We start from the raw sequence: 17,232 nt of genomic DNA on the forward strand, positions 1-17,232 counted from the left end.
TACTTTGGGGGCTGGACTCAGAATTTTCCAGACCCACTGGCAAGTGTTGCCTTACAACATTGGTCAGGGTGTTACAGCTGTCAGAGTCTTGACTATCACTTACAATAACGACTACCTCTTCCTTTCTCACATCAACACGACGACCACCACCTCCATCATCATCATCATCATCATCATCATCATAAGAGAACAAATCCTCAGATTTCAAGGAATGCCACTCATCTTCATCGCTACAATGCTCTTTAGATGATTGGCAAGAACTGCTGACCACTTCAGTGCTTTGACTGGACACCTGCTTCTGTTGTGGGTCATCATCGACAGCTATCTGACTAAACACCTGCCTCTGTTGTGGGTCATCATCGACAGCTATCTGACTAAACACCTGCCTCTGTTGACTGTCATCTACGGATGACACATTAGACACACACCCAAGTTGTTGAGATGATGAATCCAGTTTTTGTTTCTGAAGTCAATCCTTTAGCATCAAAGTCAATTTTCTTCTTGCACTTGTTCACATTTTCCTCCTGCTGACTTAGACTGCGTTTCACAGGAGTGTCTTCATTTTGTGTTTTATCTTTCGATTTCTTCCGCAGAGGTCCTGGCGTCAGCAGCAAATCTCTGACTTTGGGCTGACGGACAGGAGTTACAGGAACCTTCTTCTTGCTCGCTGAACAAATAAAAGGCATGCAAGTCATTGATACACTGAGCATAGCACAGGTCTGTTCTGCCTTGTCATACAGTCCTACTAAAAGTCTTGTATTGTGAAAACATGACATGTCATCTTTTGATTCTCATAAATTCAGTATCAGGAAATTGCAAGAGAGGAATCAGATCTACTTTTTACATACATTTCTGTATGAAAGGCCAATGGCTGAGTATGATATGAAACTTTTAGAATGATTATCTATTAGAAGAACCAATAGCATCAGCATCTTGTTGCCATGTTTACTCAACATACCAATTTCTTCCTGAAAACGTGAGACGAGTTCTGGGCATCTTGTCTGGAACAAGTTTTCTTCCACATCTACAGTGTAGAACTGTCCTGTGGTCCAGTGGTCTTCATCTATCAGACATGGATAGAGGTTGACATGACATTGTTTTTTTTTTTGTTTTTTTTCGCTCTTCATACATAGTTTGTTCATATCTTTAAACAAACATCTTGTCTTTTTATTTGTAAAAAAATTAAATCAATAAATCCAGTCGTTGACGCTTTCATATAGAAATATACACGTATCATTAAATATAGAGATTATAAACATACATTGTTAACATAGGATATGACCTGGATATTTTACATAGTGATCTAAAATCTTAAATCTTAGGTATAAGCCATTTTGTTTGATGCAGAGACAGAATCTTGTTCTCCAAAATATTTACTGAAAGTGGTGTTTTTCCCACATTTTCTTTGCTTTCACAATGAATGATAAATTCATGTATGCCCTAATCAGATTTAATTAGACAAAAAATATAGCAGCCAGTGCAACCTACCATGACTACTTACATATAGTATGACCAGAAATTATTGAGAATTTTAGGAATATGTTTAATTGGATTTCTAGTATAAACAACCTTGACCAGCTATCAAGTGCTTGGTTTCATTCAAGAGAGACAACTCCCTTAATCCTTTTTCATTAGTTTGTGAAAAGATATCCCCCTTTGTCTACTTGCTAGCAGACGACATTTTCAGTGATCCTCAGTATGGATGACTTAGAAAAGAGGAAGTTGATTTTAGAGTATTATAACAAGGACATCAGATCAGCTAAAGTGACTTCAAGTAGAACAGGCATCCCTTTGTCTACTGTTTATCGTTTTTTAAAAAATATTGCAAATGGATATGGCATTGAGCACCAGGGAGGCGCAGGTAGGTCCAGAAAATTGACTGTCGGTGACAGGAGGCGGCTTGATATTGTTGTTTCTAAAAACAAACTCCTTCGTTTGTTTTTAGAAAACTTAAGGCAGTATATGATTGATAGAGGAACTGTGGCTGTCTGTAAGGAGACAATTAAAGCTGAGCTGCATGCAATGGGTTGGCAGAAAAGTCTAGGAGTTCCATCACCGATCATGAAACCTGAACAAAAGGAGCGAAGGTTGAACTGGTGCTTACAGCATAGAAATTTTAACTGGGACAATGTGATTTTCTCAGATGAAAGTTCTGTGTGGCTGTTTCCTAATGCACTGAAATTCAGGACCAAGCAAACTGAAAAACCTTTGTATCAGCGCCCAAAGTACAGTCCGAAATATAATGTGTGGGTGGCATATCTGTGTTAAGGGCAACGCCCCTCTGTGTATTTGAAGGGAATATGAACAGTGAGCAGTACACAGATATTCTGGAGGGACATTTATTTCCATCTGCTCACATGTTCTATGGAAATGTTTTGATTTTCCAGCAGAACAACGACCCAAAACATCGTTCAAAGTATTCACAGGCCTGGTTTCGGACCCAAAATATGACATTATTAGATTGGCCAAGCTATAGCCCTGACCTAAAGCCAATAGAAAATGTTTGGGGACTTATGAAGGAAAGTGTCAATAAGAAAAATCTGACAAATATTGCTGAAATGAAAGAAGAGGTGGTCCGATATTGGGACAGCATGGACCACGACTTTCTAACTTCTTTGATCAGTAGTATGCCCCGCCGCATTGAAGCCTGCATTGCTGCCCATGGTGACTTGACAAAATACTGTTCACCTGTCTTTGAATCTGGAGTTATGTTCTGCTAATATTCACATTTAATATGTGAGTAATGAGTGAAAATTTAAAAAAAAATTACAATCTTAAATGTTCAATAATTTCTGGTTGTACTGTACGTTGCAACTTACCTAACTTGGACCAAACAGTCTGATAGCAATCCACAAATTTTCTCTGACATGCCTTCTGTATGCTGAAATAGTCAACAATGAGAACTAATTTATATAATAATGATCAATGTCAGACTTGAGAAAAGATACTATACTGAACAGCAAAAGAAATGCAAGTCTGGCTTTTTGTCAAGTTTTTCAATAGAAGACAACCCAAATTATGTCTAATCATTTATTCTATAGAAAACACTGTCAATTTAACAGCTGAAAGTTGCTGTTGACATTGAATTGCAATAAGTTTAAATTGAAAACAGTCCGTCAAATGGAGATAGCCCAGAATGCGAAAAGTGACAGTATGTCTAGTAACGAGTATAGACACCTTGAGCTCACAGGTCGTGCAACGTGGCCTCATTGAGTTCACTAGAGTCTGAAAGAATGCCTTAGGCAACTGGTTCCGCTCAAACACTAATCTCTATTCCAATTGTGCAAGTGTGAGTGTTCGTCTACCTGCAGCTATCCTCTGTCCAATTTCGTCCCAGAATGTTCAATGGGAGCCATATCCGGGGAAAGAGACGTTAATGTTGTTCTGAGCCAGATAATCCATCGACACCCCCTTGCAGTGTGAGGGCTGCAAACGCCGCTGGCGCTGTTGCGTTGACTGGCGATGCCAAAACTGGCCTTCGCAGTGGATTCCAGCAGCCCAAAGACGACGCCTAATCGTATTGCTTGGCACTGCTCCCCTTGACCCAAGAACTAAGGCTGTTGTTACTGTTGCTGCTTGAGTTCGGGTTCCTTAGATGTGTGACCCGGATGAACCGATCTTGGCGCATGAGTTGTCACTGCTGTCGTCCGCACGGTGGACGATCAGCAGCAACCCGCTTTGCTTATGACGTTGAGCTAGTCGTAATGGTGGTAAGATGACAACCCAATTGTTCAGCTACAGCGCTGCAGAGCTACCTCCGTAACTTTCCAATGGCCATTCCTCTGCTCAGTCGTTAGTCTAGGCATCGCTTGTGTGGCGCCTACACCTCCTAGCCAATACTAAACTGTTTTTGACACAAACCTTTATAAAGGATACCTCAGAGTGAAATGCCTGCTTTTCATCCATAACCGTTGATGCACGTGCTAAAATTATGGTTTGGCTGCACTGTTGGTGTGTTTGTGTGAATGGTTCGTAACGACGTCAAATTGCATGACATCATCTCATCTGGGATCATTACGTCACTTTACCATGAACGTTCCATAAACATGAACGCTTACCTTCATGAGATTTCAGTTTTTCGAAAAACTTGCGTTTCTTTTGCTGTTCAGTATATTTTAGATGTCTGCAGTCTTTAGATTAACCTAAAGTAATGATATAGCAATACCATCTGTTTCTTACTTATGTACCTGTGAAGATCTGGGTTAGAATTGGTCTTCAGCGATCCGTGCTTGTTGTAAGTGGCGACTAACGGGATACGGGGGTCAGACTCACTGAACTGGTTCACACATGTCATCGTATCCCAATTGCGTAAATCTATGCTCATGTTGTTGATCACTGGATTGACTGCTCTAGACTCAATTATTTACAGACCACCGCCATATAGCTGGAATCTTGCGAGTGCGACATTAAACAACCAAACCAAATCTTACTCATGTAAGAGCTTTCGCAACAGATGCCGAAGTGTATGAAATTAATATCCTTTACTTCATGCAAAAAATGTAAATGTTGTATAAATTCTATTGGAGTTTTTTATTCAGAAGTCAAACTTTGACAATACTCTGTCTTATTTATATGCCATCAATACTTAGTCTCTCTTATATGCTGTCTCCTACATCTTGGCATATATACAAACTTGGGAATCTGTAAATCCCTAAAACTATTTTGTCTGTCTTTAGATTCTACCTTACCTGATTGGCTTAAATCCTGACCAATCAAATTCCTCTCTCAGCTGCATATAAGCCAACACGGGGGTCATGGTTGTCATCACCTTAGCTCTGTCCATGTGAAGAAATTTATTCAGTGACTGACATAGCCTTTCCAAACATGGACGCTTCTGGTCGCAGCATATCATCATCATCAATCTCCTCTCTTTGCTGACATCAGTGAACTCCATCACAACCTGAACACAGAAAATACTGAGGGTAAAACTAACAATGCCCCTGTCAATGAATCAGTTCCAACTTCATACTACAACACTAACAAGCATTGTCACTAAGGTGACATAATCGCCCGCCGCAAATTATCAAATCAAACTTATAAAGTAATGAAAGTTAAATGTCAACAAAAACATGACCTGTCAACCTCTCTTGATATCTTGCTCTTTAGTTGTTCAAACACACACGTATTTTTAAGACTGACTTTGACCTTGACATGAATGTCATAGTGTTGCTTATTGAACATTCAAGGGAAGTCTTGAAAGTCTATGAAGAAATCCAGTGAACCGTTCTTGAAATATCTTGCTGACAATTCAGGTTAACATACTGAAATCTTCAAAGTGTTGTCGTGACCCTGAAAATTATGTGAAGGTCACCAAAATGGACTGGGCCCTGGGCCTTTCCTAGATGAAGCTTGGTGTCAAATATGAAGAAAATCCAGAGAATATTTTTTGCGATATCTTGCTGACTATCGTAACATGCAATTAACATGCTGAAATCTTCAAAGTGTCTCTGTGACCTTGAAAATTAAGTGAAGGTCACCAAAATCGACTGAGCCCTGCGCCTTCCCTGGATGAAGTTTGGTGTCAAATATGAAGAAACTCCTGTGAAGGTATCTCGCTGACAAGCATAACATGCAGGTTAATATGCTGAAATCTTCAAAGTGTGTCTGTGACCTTGAAAAGTAAGTGAAGGTCACCAAAATTGATTGGGCCCTGCACCTTTCCTAGATAAAGCTTGGTGTCAAATATGAAGAAAGTCCAGTGAACAGTTCTTGAGATAGCTTAACATGCAGGTTTACATGCTGAAATCTTCAAAGTGTCACCATGAATTATGTGAAAGTCACCAAAATCGAATGGGCCCTGTGCCCTCCCTAGATAAAGTTTGTTGTTGAATATGAAGAAATCCAGGGAAAGGTTCTTGAGATAGCTTAACATGAAGGTCAAGGTCACCAAACCAGACTTTGACCTTTCTTATACTTTTGAACCTAGGTACCAAATATGAAAAGAATCTAGTCAACAGTTCTTAAGATATTCCAATTCGTATGTACACGTATTGACGTACGGATGAACGGACAAAGCCTAATACTATATCCCCCGCTTCGCGCTAAACGCGCGGCAGGGGATAAATAAAACTCCAAATCAAGCATACCAGTACCTTTAGCAATTGTTTTCCTCCAAACTCAGCATATGTTCTGCACTTCTCCCCCTCCAAACCCAGCATATGTTCAGCACTTCTCCCCTCCAAACACAGCATATGTTTTGCACTTCTCCCCTTCCAAACCCAGCATATGTTCTGCACTTCTACCCCTCCAAACCCAGCATATGTTCTGCACTTCTCCCCCTCCAAACCCAGCATATGTTCTGCACTTCTCCCCCTCCAAACCCAGCATATGTTCTGCACTTCTCCTCATGTTCAAAATAAGCCTCAACCTAAACACCTCTTAACCTATGGGTTTTTTAATAGAAAGAACGAGACACTGTAATACTGAAACCTACTTTCTCGCCGAGGTCTGTAAATGTCTTGTCCTCCAAGGCCTTCTCTCGTACTTTCAATTCTTGAACATAGGGAGTTATCTCCCTTTGTTGTTGGTGCCATGCACAGTCACATGGCACTCCACTATCAGTCTGGCACTCACACTCTGTCCTGCACACCTTACATCCTTTACTCTGGTGACGTGTCACTCTTCCTAAATAAACACTGTATAGTCTAGGTCAATAACATCATCATAGCATGCTTGTTATTATCACTTATGGAGATCTAATATAGTGGAAATGTCCTCGTCCCCAAAATGCTCATAGGATGCAAAAGCAACAAAACGTTGCTGCCATGAAAATCATAGACAAAGAAAAATAGAAGATCAATAAAGATAAAGATAAATAGAAGTTTTCTGTATTTACTTCTCTGGTTGAAGGGCACTGGTTTAAGTCAGTACATACGTCAACCATAGTGAACAGAACAGTTATCACAATATACAAACTGTCCCAGAAAAGTTTGACAAAAATAATGAATCTTCAATCTTTTGCAAGAAACAAATTGTCTGCCACAAAATGTTCATAGATAAAATATAGCAAGGCTCATAGCTTAACTACAAATATCTTCTGAGCATCTGCATCTAACCTGTATGATGACATTGGGAGCAGTGTGTTTCTCTATTCATACAGTCAAGAGTGTTTTTCAGCTCAGCAAGATCTTGAAGCCTCTGACTGTCTTTCCATCCACATATTCTGGAACATATTCACAGCCCAATACATGCAGATGAATTATTCCAATGATATTTCAATGACATTCTGTGACATGATCACATGAAGTTAATGTGTGAGGGTAGAGTGTGAGACCAGCTATCATGTCTGTGGTGATTCTACAAACATGGAACCCTTGCTAGTCTGTGGTTATCGGCTGGAGTACAGATTGAAAGAGCATAAGTATCATTAAGGCATCTGGGCTTCAGATAAATGACCAGAAGATCCTGGAGCTCAGTAGGTTTATTTTTGTTTCAATGCCAAGAACCAACTCTTTAGCACATCAAGTAATTTCGGTATGAGAGCAAACAAGGACATTATACCGAGAATGTTGATATATTGTTTCCAGTTGATTAATACTTGTCTATGATTTTTGTTTATTGTTTAAAGTCACCAATATTCCACTTATTTGATGACAGCCTGTAACCAAGGTAACTAATTGAGTCTGGACCACACAATCAAGTGATTGATATGATCTCACATAAACAAATGAGCCACTGAGCCTTGCCACCTGATCCATTACATTTTGTTTGTTTGTTGTTCAACGCTGCACTCAGTAATATTAAAGCCATAAGGCAGCAGTCTGTAAATGATCAAGTCTGGACCAGACAATCCACTGATCAACAGCATGAGCATCGATCTGCACAACTGAGATACATGTGTCAAACAAGTCAGTGAGCCTGACCAGCTGATCCCATTAGTCGCCTCTTACGACAAGAATGGGTTGCTGAAGACCAATTCTAACCTGGATCTTCACAGGTGGCCCCATATGTTGAGCATAGTTTGCTGGGGACCTATTCTAACCCAGAATCCCCATGGGTCTGTAATTACTGGAACACATGACACACCACTGCAGGGCTCGATTTAAGAGATGTTAACCTACTTGCACCAGGTGCAACCTGAGATAAAAACCTAGTTGCACCAGCCAAATTCCAGCTGCACTGCTCTTATTGCAATATGTTATGAAAGGAATATGCTATTGAATTATTTAAAGTTTAGAAGAAAAATGAGCTGACATAATTATGCTTATAATGTTAGACTTATTGTCGATTTATTTCTAAAAAATTGACTTGCACCTGGTGCAAGTTAGACAAATAACTAGGTTGCACTTTGTAACATTGGGTTGCATCAGTGCAAGTAACAAAGCACTAAATTGAGCCCTGCACTGTCATGACAAAGAATAAACATATATACAATGTGATGAGTTGTTACCGTGGTTACATCACAATCTGTACAACACACCTGTTGAGAATGTCAGCTTCTTCCGTACAGTTCTGCCTCATCTCATCGAACAATGTCCTGATCTGTTCTGGACCCACCCCCTTCACTCCCCCCTTGTTGTAGTCACACCCCGACAAGAGGGCGAAGGCAATCAGGCTTCTTCTTGTGAGACAGCGCTGATCTTCAATATCAGTCATGCTGATTCTCACAGCTGACGTGTCCTGGGAATGAGTGGATGCTATTTAATGATGTAGTCAGTGAGAGTTGGTGGCCTGTTACTCCTCAAAAGACAATGCAAACCAGTGGTCAATAGCATGAGCAACAATCATCACTATCAGCATATTTCCCCGCAATCAGCCAGGGTCCTGATCCACAAAACGTTCTTAGTGCTAAGACATTAGTAAGCCTATGATAAACAGTAGCGTTACGACAGGTCGTAATGTTACGAACGCTTTGTGGATTGTGACTCTGGTCCACATTCTGACATTTTGCAGTTGGCTACTGCCATACCTCTAGTAAGGAACCTAAAATTCAGCTTGTTAAACCATATTCTTATCATGCTATGGAATTATCAATTTCAACGCTGCAACAACAGACAACTGACCTCAAAATGTTTGGTCAAATCAAGTGACTGAGACTGACCTTGAAAATAGACTCCTCATGAGATAACTAATGACTTCTCACATGATCAATACAGACTTTAGAAAATTACATGGTGTCTACACATGGTAAAACACCACACTGACGATTGTCCTGAAGAAAACCTTGTTCCAATGCTTGACAACAGCATCAGGAATAGCAGCAACAGGGGAAATCAAGCACTTTATATTTGAATTCGGATATAACAAAACAACTGATTTCGCTCGCCAAGTTTGTTAAGAGAGGACATAGACCCTAATACCTTACTCCCTTCAGTGTTCACACCTTGAGTATGACACAAATCAGGTACTGGGGATATGTCTTCCACTGAATGTATCATTGTGCGTCATGGAGTAATAGTTTAGACATTAGAATGATATGATTTTTTCATGTAGGATCAAGTGTCTGTGTTTAACGATTAAATTATGAGTTCGTAAACTTACAGATTTATCAAATTTTCTCATGATCACCTGTGCTCCATACAAGAAAGCATCACCATCTTCGGTGAGTACAGCATCAGCAGCCTGGACAATAAGGAAATAAAATATTGAAATATAAACCTCAAAATGACAAAACTAAATGCAAGCAGGTCAGGTGGTAGATACATACTGGGTTATCGTAATAATATAAGAAACTTCAGAAAGTCTCAACACTCGTAATACAGTCTCGTAATACAACAGAGTCTTGTAATACAACAGTCTCGTAATACAACAGTCTTGTAATACAACAGAGTCTTGTAATACAACAGAGTCTTGTAATACAACAGTCTTGTAATACAACACTCAGAGTCTTGTAATACAAGAGTCTTGTAATACAACAGTCTTGTAATACAACACTCAGAGTCTTGTAATACAACAGTCTTGTAATACAACAGTCTTGTAATACAACAGAGTCTTGTAATACAACACTCAGAGTCTTGTAATACAACAGAGTCTTGTAATACAACAGTCTTGTAATACAACAGAGTCTTGTAATACAACAGAGTCTTGTAATACAACAGAGTCTTGTAATACAACAGTCTTGTAATACAACAGAGTCTTGTAATACAACAGAGTCTTGTAATACAACACAGAGTCTTGTAATACAAGAGTCTTGTAATACAACAGAGTCTTGTAATACAACAGAGTCTTGTAATACAACAGAGTCTTGTAATACAACAGTCTTGTAATACAACACAGAGTCTGTAACACAACAGAGTCTTGTAATACAACACTCAGAGTCTTGTAATACAAACAGAGTCTTGTAATACAACAGAGTCTTGTAATACAACAGTCTTGTAATACAACAGTCTTGTAATACAACAGAGTCTTGTAATACAACAGAGTCTTGTAATACAACACTCAGAGTCTTGTAATACAACAGTCTTGTAATACAACAGAGTCTTGTAATACAACAGAGTCTTGTAATACAACAGTCTTGTAATACAACAGAGTCTTGTAATACAACAGTCTTGTAATACAACAGAGTCTTGTAATACAACAGAGTCTTGTAATACAACAGAGTCTTGTAACACAACAGTCTTGTAATACAACACTCAGAGTCTTGTAATACAACAGAGTCTTGTAATACAACAGAGTCTCTTGTAATACAACAGAGTCTTGTAATACAACAGAGTCTTGTAATACAACAGTCTTGTAATACAACAGAGTCTTGTAATACAACAGAGTCTTGTAATACAACAGTCTTGTAATACAACAGTCTTGTAATACAACACTCAGAGTCTTGTAATACAACAGAGTCTTGTAATACAACACTCAGAGTCTTGTAATACAACTCAGTCTTGTAATACAACAGTCTTGTAATACAACAGTCTTGTAATACAACAGTCTTGTAATACAACAGAGTCTTGTAATACAACAGAGTCTTGTAATACAACACTCAGAGTCTTGTAATACAACAGAGTCTTGTAATACAACAGAGTCTTGTAATACAACAGAGTCTTGTAATACAACAGTCTTGTAATACAACAGAGTCTTGTAATACAACAGAGTCTTGTAATACAACAGAGTCTTGTAATACAACAGAGTCTTGTAATACAACAGAGTCTTGTAATACAACAGTCTTGTAATACAACACTCAGAGTCTTGTAATACAACAGAGTCTTGTAATACAACAGAGTCTTGTAATACAACAGAGTCTTGTAATACAACAGAGTCTTGTAATACAACAGTCTTGTAATACAACAGTCTTGTAATACAACAGAGTCTTGTAATACAACAGTCTTGTAATACAACAGAGTCTTGTAATACAACAGAGTCTTGTAATACAACAGTCTTGTAATACAACACTCAGAGTCTTGTAATACAACAGAGTCTTGTAATACAACACTCAGAGTCTTGTAATACAACGCTCAGTCTTGTAATACAACAGTAATACAACAGTCTTGTACAACAGAGTCTTGTAATACAACAGAGTCTTGTAATACAACAGTCTTGTAATACAACACTCAGTCTTGTAATACAACAGAGTCTTGTAATACAACAGAGTCTCGTAATATAACAGAGTCTTGTAATACAACAGTCTTGTAATACAACACTCAGAGTCTTGTAATACAACAGAGTCTTGTAATACAACAGTCTTGTAATACAACACTCAGAGTCTTGTAATACAACAGAGTCTTGTAATACAACAGAGTCTTGTAATACAACAGTCTTGTAATACAACAGAGTCTTGTAATACAACACTCAGAGTCTTGTAATACAACAGTCTTGTAATACAACAGAGTCTTGTAATACAACAGAGTCTTGTAATACAACAGTCTTGTAATACAACACTCAGAGTCTTGTAATACAACAGAGTCTTGTAATACAACACTCAGAGTCTTGTAATACAAGCTCAGTCTTGTAATACAACAGAGTCTTGTAATACAACACTTGTAATACAAGTCTTGTAATACAACAGAGTCTTGTAATACAACAGAGTCTTGTAATACAACACTCAGAGTCTTGTAATACAACAGAGTCTTGTAATACAACAGAGTCTTGTAATATAACAGAGTCTTGTAATACAACAGTCTTGTAATACAACACTCAGAGTCTTGTAATACAACAGAGTCTTGTAATACAACAGAGTCTTGTAATACAACAGTCTTGTAATACAACAGAGTCTTGTAACACAACAGTCTTGTAATACAACAGTCTTGTAATACAACAGAGTCTTGTAATACAACAGAGTCTTGTAATACAACAGAGTCTTGTAATACAACACTCAGAGTCTTGTAATACAACAGTCTTGTAATACAACAGAGTCTTGTAATACAACAGAGTCTTGTAATACAACAGAGTCTTGTAATACAACAGTCTTGTAATACAACACTCAGAGTCTTGTAATATAACAGAGTCTTGTAATACAACAGAGTCTTGTAATACAACAGTCTTGTAATACAACAGTCTTGTAATACAACAGAGTCTTGTAATACAACAGAGTCTTGTAATACAACAGTCTTGTAATACAACAGAGTCTTGTAATACAACAGAGTCTTGTAATACAACAGTCTTGTAATACAACAGAGTCTTGTAATACAACAGAGTCTTGTAATACAACAGTCTTGTAATACAACAGAGTCTTGTAATACAACAGAGTCTTGTAATACAACAGAGTCTTGTAATACAACAGTCTTGTAATACAACACTCAGAGTCTTGTAATACAACAGAGTCTTGTAATACAACACTCAGAGTCTTGTAATACAACGCTCAGTCTTGTAATACAACAGAGTCTTGTAATACAACAGTCTTGTAATTCAACAGAGTCTTGTAATACAACAGAGTCTTGTAATACAACACTCAGAGTCTTGTAATACAACGCTCAGTCTCGTAATACAACGCTCAGAGTCTGTAGAAAAGAAGCAACATATTTCATCATGGATTTGTTTAGTTAAAGTGACTGTTGAGTCTTGGAAACTATATTTGACCTGAAATAACACATCATAACTACTGAAGAAGATACCTGTGTAAAGTTGAGATAGGCACACATCTTCTCTGCTTCCCCTGGGCTATGGACGACAGGCAGACCGAGGCTCTCAAGAAGATCCACTACCTGGAAATCATTGTAGAATGAGACTATCAAGCAGGTAAACTAACTGGAAATCATTGTAGAATGAGACTATCAAGCAGGTAAACTACCTGGAAATCATTGTAGAATGAGACTATCAAGAAGATCCACTACCTGGAAATCATTGTAGAATGAGACTCTCAAGAAGATCCACTACCTGGAAATCATTGTAGAATGAGACTATCAAGCAGGTAAACTACCTGGAAATCATTGTAGAATGAGACTATCAAGCAGGTAAACTACCTGGAAATCATTGTAGAATGAGACTATCAAGAAGATCCACTACCTGGAAATCATTGTAGAATGAGACTCTCAAGCAGGTAAACTACCTGGAAATCATTGTAGAATGAGACTATCAAGCAGGTAAACTACCTGGAAATCATTGTGAAATGAGACTATCAAGAAGATCCACTACCTGGAAATCATTGTAGAATGAGACTCTCAAGAAGATCCACTACCTGGAAATCATTGTAGAATGAGACTATCAAGCAGGTAAACTACCTGGAAATCATTGTAGAATGAGACTCTCAAGAAGATCCACTACCTGGAAATCATTGTAGAATGAGACTATCAAGCAGGTAAACTACCTGGAAATCATTGTAGAATGAGACTATCAAGCAGGTAAACTACCTGGAAATCATTGTAGAAGACTCTCAAGAAGATCCACTACCTGGAAATCATTGTAGAATGAGACTCTCAAGAAGATCCACTACCTGGAAATCATTGTAGAATGAGACTATCAAGCAGGTAAACTACCTGGAAATCATTGTAAAATGAGACTATCAAGAAGATCCACTACCTGGAAATCATTGTAGAATGAGACTCTCAAGAAGATCCACTACCTGGAAATCGTTGTAGAATGAGACTCTCAAGCAGGTAAACTACCTGGAAATCATTGTAGAATGAGACTATCAAGCAGGTAAACTACTTGGAAATCATTGTAGAATGAGACTCTCAAGCAGGTAAACTATCTGGAAATCATTGTAGAATGAGACTCTCAAGCAGGTACACTACCTGGAAATCATTGTAGAATGAGGCTCTCAAGGAGGTAAACCACTGGAAATCATTATCTTATTTGTTTATTACCAAATACATATAGTCATAGTGTATAGTAAACTGTGGTATCACTCTCTCTTCCCCCCCAACGGAATGTGGAAATTGCCATTGGTTTACTTGTCACGTCCCTTTATTCGACTAGAAATATAGTCAGTATTCTTTCATCAACCTTTAATAGCTCTAATAATCAGAAACAAACAATGGAGTGAGCTACCCAATCTTATACCCTGAGCCAGCACTGAGATATGGTCATCACCAGTAAACTTTGGAACCAGGTACTTATCCCTATGACTTATTACATCCCGTTATTCAACAAGAGATAAAGTCAGCAGTTGGGTCCACCACCTTCTAATAGGTAAATAATCAGAAACAGGTCATCAGCATTAAGTAGAAACTGCTCTGTGGTTGCTGTCATACCACTTTAGTTGCTTCCTTGTAGAGAGACCTGTCCCTGGAAGTCCTGGCGTTGCTGCCTCCTCCTGATGATCCACGCACACCCTGACGTTTGTTGAGACACCCCTGCTTCACTCTGGGAACTTCACCGTCCAACACAAACACAAGCTTCACTCCATACTTCAACAGTTCAATTGTCCGGTAGAAGATGGTTCTGTTTACAAAATCAGAACTGTTTGTCTAACATCAGTAATTACATTATACTATTTTAATCAGAAATATTCCAGAAAATGATTGATGCAAGTGCTTTTTTTTCAACTATTTCTCCAGACACTCAATAGTTTTACAGATTTTCTTGGTCTGCAGATGCTATCAGGGTTAGTGCATAAAAGCAAAGATTGGATACACGTGACTTCTTAACTAATGCTTTCAGCATGAAGTCATGCCACGCAATCATGATTTCAACTTAATTACATGTTTGAGGTCAAGTCGTCAATCAGAAAGCTGACTGTTCTCATGGTTAGTTTACAGACTGAATACATGAAGCATGTCATTATACCTGATCATGAAGAAGCGTGGAGAATGTTTGACTGCAGGGCCAGCTGACGTGGCCTGACACATCCATGCACTCAGGTCAACTGCAAGGGTCAACCCTGCACACTCAGACAGAGGCTGCAGAGTACCTAGTCCGGACAGTAACGGCCACAGTCCCGTTACACCCATGTTTCCCGATCAGCTGTACAACTAGAAAAAATATCATCATTAAATGTGACCTTGCTTATTAGAATATTCTTCTGATTGAACAATGATATTAAAGGTTATACTTATGAGCAAGGCCATATTACTCTAGGGAAGAAGACTTAAGGGTTTTCCCTGCAGGGCCCACTTGCACAAAGTGTTCTTAGTGCTACAATTGTCGTAACACTGATACACTAACATACAAACGAGTCCGGTAATTCCATGCATCCGGTAATTCTGCGCAGCTGCAATAGCGTACATCAGAATCGAAGGTAACCATCGTCTGCTACCTCATTTACGCTTGAAATCAAGGCATTTCTACAAGGGACTGGCTTTTAATCACTAAAGGTAAGGAAATAAGCATAACATGTTATTGTTTGACAGTTTTATGAAAATTCGTTTTCTTCAGACTTTCAAACCTTTTTCTTCATTATTCATAATTGGATTTAATATGAAACACTGTTCCTTACATTGATGAAGTGATTTTTGAAAATAATCTGGCCCTAATACGCTTCCATACTTCGGATCTCCAGCTGGATGTTATGCGCATCAGTTGCTGCGCAGAATTACCAGACAGCAAGCGATGTCGTCAAAACGCCGGTAAGGTGAACCGTATGCAACGTTAGAATCTTATAGTCGTCAATGAAACTTATATTTCTAGGTAAATATGATGCATACCAGCATGTTAAGTCACATAAACCACAAAATATAAGAGACGTTAGTTGCCGTGTTGCGATCGATGTACTTAGGTGCGCGGAATTACCAGACGGCATTGTATAGACTTAAGAATGTTGCAGCACTAAATTCACTTTGTGCAAGTGGGCCCAGGTGTATGTTAATTTGGGATTGAATTGTGAATAGGTGTGTGTGTGTGGAAGTGGAGAGATGGTCTGAGGATGCAAAGACACTTCACTGCTTTTTCTGTTCTGCAAAAGGTAACAGGAATGGAAAGAACTATTATAGATGACAATTTCTTTAATATATTAATTACATGTATTTGGGTATAGATTCTTATACCACTGTCGTGCTTGCAAACGTTTGTCTAATGATATTACTGTGTACATCACATCTTGTACTGTGAGTGAGAGAGTTTAGATTTACGCCACACACAGCAATATTCCAGACATATGGCGGCGGTTTGTAAATACTCGAGTCTAGACCAGACAATCCATTGATTGACCCTGGGTCATGTCTTGGCTGTATGGGATCGCATCGTGGCTCTCGGCTAGGTTATATCCACAGGCTATCGATGCATAGGATATGTTCCGCCTCTGGTCATGTCTTGACTGTATGCACAGTATGGCCATCGCGGCTCTCGGCTACACTCTACTAGACTTGCATTATCTACAGTTGAATATCGTCATACATCATGCAAATATATCCCATTGCCAACGAGTTTTAAGTACCTATAGACCAAATTCTGGTAAAGAGCGCTCCATAAACTTAAAATAATGCATAAAAGCATATCTGTTGCATCGTCGTAGTTTCCTCATGTTGTGGCGTCAGCTGTGAAGTAAGCTCCCCTCCGCGATTTGTTTGGAGGACTCCTATATGTCTGAGGGCACGCGCGCTGTACTGAGCTCGGCAGATTTACACTTCCGTAAACAAGTCTGCAAAGGGAGGGAATACAATGTTCATACCTCCAAAAGAAAGCACTCGTAAAATATCCATTTCCAATGACAATGTACTATAAACCACCAGTTTGGCTGATGATGTCTATAAAGCAAAAGCTGCTGTTATAACGTTAAAATCCCCACAGAGAGACATGGTCAAGGGTTTTATTACAGTTTCATGATGGTGGGTTTGAATCCTGGCTGGATTCTCACTGATGGGATGGTGTACACAGGTGGATCCAGAGTGGGGCGAGGGGTGCAGGGGTGGGTACCTCCCCTTTTGTCCTGAAAGTATATTAAATGACCACTGAAACTCTCGTGAAATCGGGTGAAAATGAACTGTG

General features: G+C 38.9%; 1 protein-coding gene across 3 annotated transcripts; it reads right to left on the bottom strand.

Moving 5' to 3' along the window:
- Window positions 1–241: 241 nt before the first annotated feature.
- LOC124255939 (flap endonuclease GEN homolog 1-like) lies at window positions 242–16,788 on the bottom strand. Of its 3 annotated transcripts, XM_046689886.1 has the most exons (13): window positions 16,682–16,788; window positions 15,097–15,281; window positions 14,562–14,751; window positions 12,984–13,073; window positions 9,481–9,561; window positions 8,420–8,619; window positions 7,056–7,162; window positions 6,434–6,624; window positions 4,689–4,900; window positions 2,820–2,881; window positions 959–1,063; window positions 383–667; window positions 242–337 (listed from the first exon to the last, which is right to left on the bottom strand). In XM_046689886.1, the coding sequence occupies exons 2-12, from the start codon at window positions 15,258–15,260 to the stop codon at window positions 417–419; spliced, it is 1,653 nt and encodes a 550-aa protein (XP_046545842.1). In that variant the 5' UTR covers window positions 15,261–15,281; window positions 16,682–16,788; the 3' UTR covers window positions 242–337; window positions 383–416. The 3 variants fall into 3 exon arrangements, with proteins under 3 accessions (XP_046545842.1, XP_046545843.1, XP_046545841.1); XM_046689887.1 differs by lacking the exon at window positions 242–337 and having other exon boundaries at window positions 389–667; window positions 14,574–14,751; XM_046689885.1 differs by lacking the exon at window positions 242–337 and having other exon boundaries at window positions 389–667; window positions 16,690–16,759.
- Window positions 16,789–17,232: the final 444 nt, after the last annotated feature.

Source organism: Haliotis rubra, unplaced genomic scaffold, assembly GCF_003918875.1.
Source record: "Haliotis rubra isolate DU_JTF1 unplaced genomic scaffold, ASM391887v1 Scf613, whole genome shotgun sequence".
NCBI classification, from domain to species: domain Eukaryota; kingdom Metazoa; phylum Mollusca; class Gastropoda; order Lepetellida; family Haliotidae; genus Haliotis; species Haliotis rubra.